Consider the following 10,615-nt stretch of genomic DNA (forward strand, 5'->3'; position numbering starts at 1 on the left):
CTATGGCACAGCTGTAAGCACTTTTTTGCAGTGGATCCATGTACAATAAAGAATGTAGTAGGAGGTTTTGCAGTGGGATGCTTCAGACATTTCTGATCATCTTTGGCCTTACGTCACCACCAGGTTTATAAGATTAACTGAATAAGTGCTAAAAACTAAAGGTATTAACGTTTTTGCAGTTGTAATCACCTTCACTCTATGCTAGGGATCTCTTTCATTCATGTTTTTCAAGAAGTGAACTTGAAAAAAGGGTCTGTTTAGTCTGCCATTTTGTTTGAAATCCAAATTGTACATATTTTATCTTTCTGTCTACTCTGTTATTTTGTCGATTATTTTTTTTCTCCAAAAAGCACTAAAAAAATTTAAATGTACTTACTTGAAATAAAAATAAACCCCAATGATCCTTGTGTTGCAACGATATTTTCTGACACTGAGATCCATCTATAAATCGTCTCTTGCAGGTATGAAATCTGAGGGTCTGTACAGAGTGTCTGGCTTCTCAGAGCACATTGAGGACGTTCGACTCGCTTTTGACCGAGGTTTGTTGCTCGTGAATGTCTTTGCCTCGGGAACTCTGTAATATTTTATGTCTCGGGGTTTTCACTTTAAAATAAGAGGCGCGTTCCGCGGCAGTTCTGCACAAAGTAACGCTTTCTGGTATTGTGCGGTTTAAACAAGAACATTCAGTTTTCGTTTGTCCCAAATTCAGCCTTTGAACCCCCTGCATGCACTGTTTGCTTCTTGACAACAGATGGTGAGAAGGCGGATATCAGTGGCAGTGCCTATGCAGACATCAACATAATTGCTGGTGCTTTGAAGCTCTACTTGAGAGACCTTCCCATTCCAGTCATTACATTTGACTTGTACTCCAAATTTATTCAAGCTGCAAGTAAGAGATCCTCTCCGTGGTATTTCCATGCCGTTACTGTGCCGGTGTTGCCTGACGGCGCTTTGATATACTTATCGTTTGGCTCCTGCAGGACTTCCAAATGCCGAATCCAGACTGGAGGCGATACATGAAGGATTGCTGCAGCTTCCCCCGGCGCACTACGAAACCTTACGTTACCTGATGGCTCACCTCAAAAGGTTAGCTCGTGTATTAAAACAGTTACATCTGTAATCACTGCAACACCACAATTTGCCTGAAAGACATTTCCCGCTGTAAGCTTAACTTGTATACACACATTTTATTTACATACATCTTGCTTTTGCATTGCATGCTGTTTGTCAAAATTATGCTTGTTCACATTTAGAGGTTAGCGATGGTATGTGCAGTTGAGCTCAAAAAGGTCCTAAAAGGTTTTTTTTTTTTTTTTTTTTTTTTGTGAACAAAGAAATTGCTGTCTGATTGGAAACGCCACATCATCGATCCCCCATGAGATAATATAATAAGAATACAATTTTATTTAAAAAAAATATATATTTTATTTTTATTACAATTTTAACAAATGATTGCCATGCCATTGCCATACAGCCATACCTTTCTGAATGTAACATCATCCTGATGTTTAGCTCCCTTCACAGATTATCGACCACAATACACTTGCTTTGCTGTTCCACTTGAAATAGTTCATATTTCTGTTGGCTCACTATTTATTCCCCACATTAGCTGTGTGCTTTGGGTCACCGTCACGCTAAAACAGAGCCTGTTTTAGCGAAGCCTGAGCTGTGAGCAATCCACAATGCACAGCTGCTTTTTAGCCAAAGGTTTCCTCATACCAGCTGCAGAGAGCTGCTGTGTTTACTTGCTGAGCTGCTAAAAAAAGAAAAAGAAAAAATCAATCCTGTTCCCAATTAATCTGGTTAAGTAGGATGCTTTAGAGCAGCACAAACACTTTCGAATTAGGTATAGAATTTAAAATATTCTCACTGACTCTCTATTTGCAATGGGTTCAAATAATTTTGGAGGTAAAAGATATGGCCTTTTTGCTGCTTTATGCATGGTAATTTGTCTATGGTTCATTGAAAAATATGTATTAAAAAAACATGTTACTCAAATTGAAAGTCTACTTGTATGGTAATGGCATTGGAAATGCTGAAAAGACGCCAGTCTGAGGAGAATCAACCCCGAAATCAAACCTTTCAACACTAAAATCTCTCTGTCGTTTTGATGCATCTTCCAGGGTAACAACATTCGAAAAGTACAACCTAATGAACGCAGAGAACCTGGGGATTGTCTTCGGCCCGACTCTCATGCAGCCTCCGGAGCAGAACGCTTTGACAACCCTGAACGACATGAGGCAGCAGAAACTGGTGGTGCAGCTCATGATTGAACATGAAGATGTCTTATTTTGAGGAACTGGAGGCGATGAACAATTATTTATTCTGTCAAAGAGGAAAGTCAAGCCAACTGTATTTAAGTGATACTCTGAAATGTTTGCGAACAAACCGCATATGAAACACTTTGTATTTTTATTTTTTTTAATTTTATTTGCATGATGGATTTAGTTGATTTTGTTGTTCCCGTAAGTTTGGGGTTTGCAAACTCAGCTAAGAGCACCATTTTTTTTTTTTTTACGAGGCAACATAGTTATGTATTTTTTTTTTTTTTTTTTTTTTTTACGTTATTTGTTCCCTCTGTTTATAACTTAAAGGCTGTTGCTACCTGGTGTAGATCAGTCAGGATGAAAGCACCATGTGATATACAGCACCCTCCACACTTATTGCCCAGAACTCCTTTTAAAGACGTCTTAAAATAAACGAATCTCGCTATTCAGACTTAACTATTCTTCCCAGAATCACCAGAACCACATTTATTGGCTCCCCTGATTTCTACATTCTTCACAACAGCTCTTCCTCTTCCTTAAGAGTCGGTTTCTTTCTCTGTCTCACTGTGACGAGACTTGGATCCACATCCAGCCTTTTATGTCTCGGTTTCAGAAATGATTGGGTGACATTTATTTTATAGTAACAGTTTGGGGTAGTAAAATGGATGGCAGACTAGGCTGAGTAAGTCTACTCAAATTAAAGGTAGGATTTTTCAAAGCAAAGTTATTTTGAGGCTCTTTAACATCTTTACCAAGGGTGGAGGCGAAGGGTACAGAGGATGCTGTAGGACTAGTGTGGGTCCAAATTGAAGGAGGCCTGGTGCTGTTTAATCTGAACCTTGCAGGTCAGCCAAATTTACGCTCACTTGCATTTTTGTGGGAACACTGGAATGATACGATGTAGATAGTCAGACTTAACTCGTGTACTTAAAGACAAAAACAAAACAAAACAAAAAAACAAGACATTCATAAAGCACTTTTTTTTTTTTTGCATCAAGTGTAAAGATTTATTTTGTAAAGATGTTCGTGCTCCATAGTTTATATATACAAGTTCTTGGAAATGCTTGTTGATGTACCTGCAGAAGGGTGAAAACAGAAATGACAAATCAGAAGAAGGCAGACGGTTTCAGGATCCATCATTTGTGCGGATTGGATGACATTGTGTCTCTTTGAAGGGTGCGGCATGTGTGCCAAACTCCTATGTGCACATTTTGGTTGGTAGTGATGCAACGTTTGAGTGTGCAGACTATTACTAGGGATTTCTTCGAGTAAAGTAGTGTTTTTTTTTATTATTTCTTTTTATTTTAAGCCAGTAACATTGCTCGACGATGACCACAACAACCACCACAGTAGGGCCCAAAGCGGCCCCCGTGCCAAGCATGTTCCTTTATCACTTGGTTTAATGTGATTGTTGAATCCTTTCTACAGATCCATTTTATCAAAATGTATTTTTGTGACAGTTGCAATTCAAATGTAATTTATGAAATGATGTTTTATTAAAGAATGTAAAACCTGAGTTCGAAGTAGACTGACGAGTTGAAGATGTGTTTCAACTAGATTTCAACTCCTGTGGGATTTTTTTTTTAGGACCATGAACAAAATCCAGTGTGTTTGCCTTTTTTTTTTAACTTCCTGCTTTATTTTCCCACTGATCCAGCTCTACCTGCACGCATGTGGTGAGAAGGGTTGAATTTTCCCAGAAGCCAAATAAACTGTAGGAACGAGGAAAAGGAGGAATAAAAATAAACAGTAGTGCTCTTTGTGTGGGAGGTGCAGCACAGACACATCTTGCCCTGCTAGTTAAAGGCACCTCTCTATCTGAACGCTGAGACTGAGTGTTGCCCATGCACGTCAGCTGTCATCGGGGTTTTTTTTTTTTTTTAGATCTGTAGTATTGCAAAAACAAAAAAAAAGATATGTCATTTCCTCATATCTCTATATTTAACTTAATGAGTAGAAAGAACCAGCCTACATGAAAATAGGGAAGTCATTTTTCTAAATGCAGAAGTTGGTATTTTCTTGCTTAAGAAATAAGTTAATAGCTGAATCACCATTGTGGCTTTAAAATAGATTGCGCCCTCTCTCTCCTCCATTGCATCATGCCCCAACTCCTCGAGTTGGTTTGTACTTGCAAAATCAGATTTCTTATTCAGCTGTATCCAGCTAATGATCAGCCAAAGCCTTCCATGTTTAAAATAATCTGGGTAAAAAGAAAAAAGAGGACGACTGGAGCGACGCTGTTAGCAGCACCATGCTTCAATGGCTCCTTTGATCCGAGAAACAAAACAGTCTGCTTCTTGTTGCTGGGTTTACTAGTCCCCTGACTGAGCCTCGAGCCGTAAGTCACATTTACTCCACATGTTAAGCTCCCTCTGCTTAGTGGCCATGTTATTTACACTCTGCAGTTGCTTTGGAGCCACACCGAGAGCTGCTGCGAGCTTGGGGTCAGGAGCAAGCCTGTGAACCACTTTGATAATGATATGCCATCATTCAATACATAATTAGAAGGCAATAGATACAAAGGCATTTCGATATGAAATAAAACTCAGGTATATCCATTACATATACAGTGATGCATTTTATATTTTCGTTCAATTTGTTGATTGACTTGCAGCTAATGAAAACCCCAAAAATTCAGTTTCCTGAAAATGATATCACATTAAAAGCAATTTAAAAAGATTTTCTTTTAAACAGAAAAACAGTATATGCACTAATACATGGTCAAGGCTCCTTTCGCATGAATTATCACCTCAGTGCAGCATGACATGCAGGCGGTCAGCACTGCAGCAAGTCACAAACAATAATCAGAGCCGGGAGGAGTGTCTTTGAGCAGTCAATTGCGCTAGTGTATGTGCTGCTAAATGTGTTACAAGTGGAAAACAACTTAATGCTACAGGAACATTGTTTATGCAGTGTGATAGGTGGAACTAGGCTGAGCGTCTTTGGCAGGTCCTGTCATTGTGAACCAGCTGTAGTGTAGCAGAGAGGAAGGTGAAAGAGTGAAAGCAAGACCCTCCTTCAGGTTTTGATTGGTTGTTCCTGATCAGGCGGTGTGTTTATTGAGATGACAGCATGTGCGTGGGGGAGAAGACAGAGGAGCCACATCTTTTCAAAGATTATCTACTTCATATTATACTGCCATCACATATGGATAGTTCTAACAAATATATAAAAGTTGCATACCTCTGTTTTCATGAACCTCAAGCAGGTTGGATCCTGTGCCTTTCCGCTACACCTCCAGGCTCTGGTGCCATGTTCATAAAGATGTAGGCGCATCAGTCGATAAATGTCGAAAGTCTATTTTGCAAGCGGTTCAAATATGCATTTTGTGGTAGTTTAAATCGAAATGCATCAAAGGAACACATGAGAAAACATAATCTTTAACATGGAGATTGAAACCAAATACAATTTCAAACGTCTTCAACTCCCAGCACTCCAACATGCATAATATATGGTTCCGATAACAAGTGATGCTTTACGTGACTTTACTCTCAATTTGATGAAAAAATCTATAGGTCAGTCAGCTACTGTGGGGGAGCATGGATTGTGCATTTTTTACTGTTGGGGAGGATTTAAAAAGATGAAAGCAATTTGTAAGCAGAAAAGGCAAGAGTGCCCTCTAGTGGCAGATATGCGTGGAAGAGACCAGTTATCCTGCATTATTACAGACTGGGACAAGTTACTAAAAAATCATTGAAAAAAGTAGTTTATTTCATAAAAAATTGTTTAATCATCTTAAAGCAACAAGAACGATGACACTTATATATGCGTGTCCAAGGGGAAATAAGTTATGAAAAGTACAAATGAACATAAAACATAAAACTTCTAGGTAAAAACATGAAACAAAACATCTGACAATAATGGTCAAATGTAGTTTTAAAATTATGAAAGTTTCAAAGATGATCTACAAAAAAAATAAACTAAAAGTTGAATCCATGATTCAGAGTTCATCATGTATGGAGGTGAATTCCCTCACTGATATAAAGCCGTCTTTGTCCTCATCCTCATTTTTGAAGATGTCCTCAACCATCACTTCATGATGTGTGTCATTGGGCGAGTAACCGTGTTTCTCAAATTCCTTCTTCAAGAAATGCTTCACCTGAAAATACGAAAAGAAATTAGAAGATAGTTTCCCAACAACGTCGTTTGGTCTCGACACAGAATGGGACAGTCAAAAAGACACACCTCCTGCCTGGAGAGTTTCCAGTCGTCATTGAGATCCATGTCCCGGAAAGTCTCGTGGGACCTGGGACCGTTCTGGATCTCCATGAGCTCGATGTCAAATATCAGGGTGCTGCTCGGAGGAATTTTACCTGTAAACAAACAAGGTTTTTGCTCAGGCAGAAACATCTACTCCTTTAATTTTTCATATATTGTAACAGTACAGCCAAACACCTCCATGTGTTTTATTGTAATTTGATGTGACAAACTATATACTATCTATCTTTCCATCAAGCACTTTGAATTGCCTTGTTGCTGAAAATGTGCTGTATAAATGAAATTACCTTAGCTTACCTTCTGACCAGCTAACCTACTTCTACTGAAGAAAAGCATGATGATGCTACCATCTACGGAAAGGTTTGTTCAGAGTGTTAATGCAGTTCTACCAAACATAGTGTTTTACATGTAAACCAAAAGTATAATATGGATCCTCCAATGCCTTTCTCTCTACAATGGCTTTCTTGGTGCCTCGTAAGTCTACAGCTAATGCTTGTCCTGTCAAAAGCTTTATCCACCTGTGCAGTGGATTGCCGCATGTCTTCCAGAGTTGCAGTGGACTTCATGGCAGCTTCTATGAACACCTGGTTGTTTGCCTGTTTAGGCCTGTTTAGGCAGGTGTCTTGTTAGGTTTGCAGCTGTGCCATACTCTGTTTCAGGTGATACATTAGATAGTACTGCATGAGATGTAAAAAGTTTCAGATATTGTTTCGTAACCTAACCCTCAGTCTCCATGCCGTTTGTTCGCCAATGAATGTTCTCTAATAAACCCTCTGAGTCCCTTGCAGAAAAGCAGGAACTATACTGAGATTAGGTTACGCAGAGATAATTTATTAGCTAAGCGACTTCTGAAGGCAGCTGGTTGCACTGGATTTTAACGGGTAGAAATGTAAATACAGATGCCCACAACATTTTTCTGAGTTTCAACTAGAAAAATAATGGCAGATCACCTATCATTTTCTTGCCACTTCCAAATTATATACCTTTGTGTCTGTCAAATACCAATAAAACACACTGGGTATTAGTTTGGAAGACGGTTATGAATATCTTTTCAAGAAGATGTGTATAATGATTTTTTTTTTTGCACTGAATCTGTAATACCTTGACCTTCCTTTCCGTATGCCAGTGATGGAGGGACAGTCAGCTTCCTGCGCTCTCCAGCACACATATTCTGCAGACCCTTGTCCCAACCTTTAAGCACCTCTCGGATCCCAAGAGTGAACCAGACTGGATTTGTGTCCCCATGTTTGCGGCTGCCAAGGTTCAAATGATCAACAAGAGTTTAAAGTCAAGAACACAGAAACTTGATAACAGCTGGATAAATCTCTGCGTTTTCAATAGACTGTGGCATATTATTTCCATGAATCTGTACATCTGAATAGCTAATCAGATTTCACAAATCTGAGTAATTTCATCTGAACCCAGTGCAGTAATACAGCAGGAAATACCGAATATTAGCATCTTTTACCTGGAATGGAACATAGTGCCATTGCTCTCCAGGAATCCCTCGTAATGAACAAGAAGCATGTCTCCATACTTTGATTTTCGGTGACACATGAAAGGTTTGTGTATCACCTCAATTTTCACATCGGCTTCTGGGAGTTTTCCTCCAGTTACAAAAACAAACAGTGATGGCAATAAGGAACAAAGAGTAAACAGCATCATGTTTGAAGACAATTGTTAAAGCTTTCGCAAAATATACACAAATAGGCTAGAGGAAAACTTTAAATTAAAAAGCTTTAACTGCTAAAATCCCTTACGTGGCAGCCAAACTTCTGCAGAAGGGTGCGCATCATTTGTCAGCTGGCGAGGCAATTGCTCCTCTGGGTGGATGTGGTCGGTACGCCATTGAAACGGTGCATGAGTTGGGGTAAGGACGGTCCAAATTCATCCCTAAAAACTATTTTTGAGTTCTAAACATTTTAAACTGGATTTACACATACATTAAGTCCACTCTCATTTATTCTTTTTATTAAATAAAGCATTTGAAAATATAAGAAATATAATTTATCAGTCATTTTGCACATGTATTGTGCCTGTATGCACAATGACAATTTTTTTTTTTTTTTTTTTTTTTTTTTTTTTTTTTTTTTACATGGGGTATAAAATGCCCAAGGTGGAATGCATGAGAAAGTAAACACATGCACCGGATAAAAAAAAAAAAAAAAAAAGAGTTGTACCCTGAACACATTTTCAATTGCTTTTGTTCATATCAAGTCTTCAAGAAGTTGGTTTCCCCCCAGTTTCCCTGAGGGTAGTGAGATTAGATTACATGGTTTCTGCCCTGCCTTTTTTTCTGGCAGAATCACCCAGGATATTCATGCAACAATCGCCACTGACCATAGAGTATTTAGCTGATCAGTGTTTTTAAATTTCTCTCATTTTCTTTGAATACATTTATTGTAATTTTTTGACTGAATTCTCAATAAAGTGTTTTAGGGATAGACAAAGAGAAGACAATTTGCTGATAATTTTACTAAGAATTAAGTTTTAAATTGCATGTAACATTTCAGAAGTCAAGGACTGGATGTTTTGGTTAGCATGGTCATCATTAATTTATCCGTCAAAGAAATATATTCAAAATAATTCAAATTTAAAATAATCAAAGAAAACATACATTTCTAAAACTGAGTTATATAGTGTTCTTGTTTTGGGCCATAGAAGACTGCTTGGTTTGTACAATACGTTGTCAAGCTAGAGGTATCAATAGTTGTTCAGGTGCCGACAAAAAAATGTTAGCAGGTCGCTTTTGGTCAATTTATGCTGGTGTACACGTTAACTCCTCCTTCGCCGCCAAGTTATCACTTCTACCCGAGTTTTTCACCGGCTGACTGTTACGCAACGTAGCCACAGTTTGGCTGTCAGCCCCCTTTCACTACTATTGGTTGAAAATTTATAGCCCCGCCTATTGGTAGTTTCCTCTGTTTCCATTGGTGATGTTAAACGCCAATCTTTACGATCCACGCATTACATAGCAGCGTATTTCATGATTGGTTAGACTTGTATTCACGAAGACGTTTACGTACTATTGTTGACGTAGTTTAAATGGAAACCCAAGGACGTAGCTCCGCAATTCACATTCTGGGCCCAATGGAGTCGCTGCAATCAGCTGTGCCACACATCTTGTCATAAACAAGTAATGAACGGTAAAAAGACGTTATTAAACAATGGAAGGTATGCTGTATAAGTGGACCAATTACATCAGCGGTGAGTTCATGTTATATTTAGGACATGTTTTTAAACTTAGAGCTTGTTTGAAGGCAGCTAGCGGCACGTCAGAAGCTCACTTGAATTGAGTTTGAGATCGACAAGCTAACGTTAGCTACATTCATCGTTTAAATTTCGGACTTTATTAGTCGGTGTTAAAATGATTATTGTTACTACCTTGCCACGTGAGCTGTTCACCGAGTTTTTCTTGTTTTATAAACATTTAAATAGTAGCAAAGCAAGTTGGACTACTTTCCACCCCATCTGTCATTCTAATCTGATTTGGCAACTGATTAGTTGTTGCTAACTCAACGTAAATAACTCCAAGCAAATTGATCAAGCCCTGTAGCATTTTGTTATGCTTACATTCACATGACATGAATAAAACAGGAACTGTTGTGTCTGTTTTTAGGCTGGCAGCCTCGCTGGTTTGTTCTTGACGGAGGAACTTTGTCGTACTACGACTCTCAAGAAGACGCGTGGAAAGGTTGCAAAGGCAGCATTAAGATTTCAGTTTGTGAAATCCAAGGTCAACGAAGCTCGCTTTTCCCCTCCACATTGCAGCTGCTGATTTAGTTGTAGTGCTAAATGTTGTTCTCGATGCATGTTTCAGTTCATTCCTCCGACCCCACACGTCTTGACCTGATCATACCAGGAGAGCAGTACTTTTACCTGAGAGCCATCAACGCAGCGGAGAGGCAGAAATGGCTGGTGGCTCTGGGCACAGCCAAAGCCTGCCTCACCGACAACAGAACCAAGAGGGAAAAAGGTGTGGAAGCACAAACAGATACAAGATGCAATACAGAATGATTATGTTTTTCGTGGCCAGGAGCATTTTAAAAAATCCAAATCTGTTTGTCGTAAAAGCAAGGGATTTTCAGGATCCTTTCTAAAGCTTTGTGGGAGTCTTTGCTTCTTGGAAG

General features: G+C 38.9%; 3 protein-coding genes across 4 annotated transcripts in view; 2 read left to right on the plus strand and 1 right to left on the minus strand.

The window, feature by feature from the left end:
* Positions 1 to 3,185, plus strand: part of chn2 (chimerin 2) — a 47,944-nt gene extending 44,759 nt beyond the window's left edge. Inside the window, exons 4-7 of one of the 2 annotated variants that reach the window (XM_016680675.1) lie at positions 462 to 539; positions 752 to 889; positions 981 to 1,086; positions 2,124 to 3,185. In XM_016680675.1, coding sequence (XP_016536161.1) covers positions 462 to 539; positions 752 to 889; positions 981 to 1,086; positions 2,124 to 2,295 — 494 coding nt within the window. In that variant the 3' untranslated portion in view covers positions 2,296 to 3,185. The remainder of the gene's footprint in view (positions 1 to 461; positions 540 to 751; positions 890 to 980; positions 1,087 to 2,123) is intronic. The other variant, XM_016680677.1, reaches the window with a different exon arrangement.
* Positions 3,186 to 5,550: 2,365 nt separating this feature from the next.
* On the minus strand, positions 5,551 to 8,295 carry LOC103150385 (peptidyl-prolyl cis-trans isomerase FKBP14-like). The gene is made up of 4 exons (XM_007569979.2): positions 7,954 to 8,295; positions 7,587 to 7,738; positions 6,453 to 6,580; positions 5,551 to 6,366 (listed from the first exon to the last, which is right to left on the minus strand). The coding sequence occupies exons 1-4, from the start codon at positions 8,148 to 8,150 to the stop codon at positions 6,208 to 6,210; spliced, it is 636 nt and encodes a 211-aa protein (XP_007570041.1). The 5' UTR covers positions 8,151 to 8,295; the 3' UTR covers positions 5,551 to 6,207.
* A 1,190-nt stretch (positions 8,296 to 9,485) lies between these two features.
* On the plus strand, positions 9,486 to 10,592 carry LOC103150415 (pleckstrin homology domain-containing family A member 8-like). Its single transcript, XM_007570024.2, has 3 exons — positions 9,486 to 9,692; positions 10,105 to 10,221; positions 10,306 to 10,592. Exons 1-3 carry the CDS (start codon positions 9,653 to 9,655, stop codon positions 10,500 to 10,502), a joined length of 354 nt encoding a protein of 117 aa, XP_007570086.1. The 5' UTR covers positions 9,486 to 9,652; the 3' UTR covers positions 10,503 to 10,592.
* The last annotated feature ends 23 nt before the right edge of the window (positions 10,593 to 10,615 follow it).

The sequence above is a fragment of the Poecilia formosa genome, unplaced genomic scaffold, assembly GCF_000485575.1.
Source record: "Poecilia formosa unplaced genomic scaffold, Poecilia_formosa-5.1.2 Scaffold253, whole genome shotgun sequence".
Lineage (NCBI taxonomy): Eukaryota > Metazoa > Chordata > Actinopteri > Cyprinodontiformes > Poeciliidae > Poecilia > Poecilia formosa.

Bases quoted from the DNA above. Each gene is read 5' to 3' on its own strand.
- LOC103150385 (XM_007569979.2), bottom strand. From the start codon at position 8,150: ATGATGCTGTTTACTCTTTGTTCCTTATTGCCATCACTGTTTGTTTTT. The intron at 7,739-7,953 runs GTAAAAGATGCT...GAACCTTGGCAG, and splicing joins GGCACTATGTTCCATTCCAG to CCGCAAACATGGGGACACAA. The intron at 6,581-7,586 runs GTATTACAGATT...GTTTGTTTACAG, and splicing joins ATACGGAAAGGAAGGTCAAG to GTAAAATTCCTCCGAGCAGC.
- LOC103150415 (XM_007570024.2), top strand. From the start codon at position 9,653: ATGGAAGGTATGCTGTATAAGTGGACCAATTACATCAGCG. The intron at 9,693-10,104 runs GTGAGTTCATGT...GTCTGTTTTTAG, and splicing joins GTGGACCAATTACATCAGCG to GCTGGCAGCCTCGCTGGTTT. The intron at 10,222-10,305 runs GTCAACGAAGCT...TGCATGTTTCAG, and splicing joins TTCAGTTTGTGAAATCCAAG to TTCATTCCTCCGACCCCACA.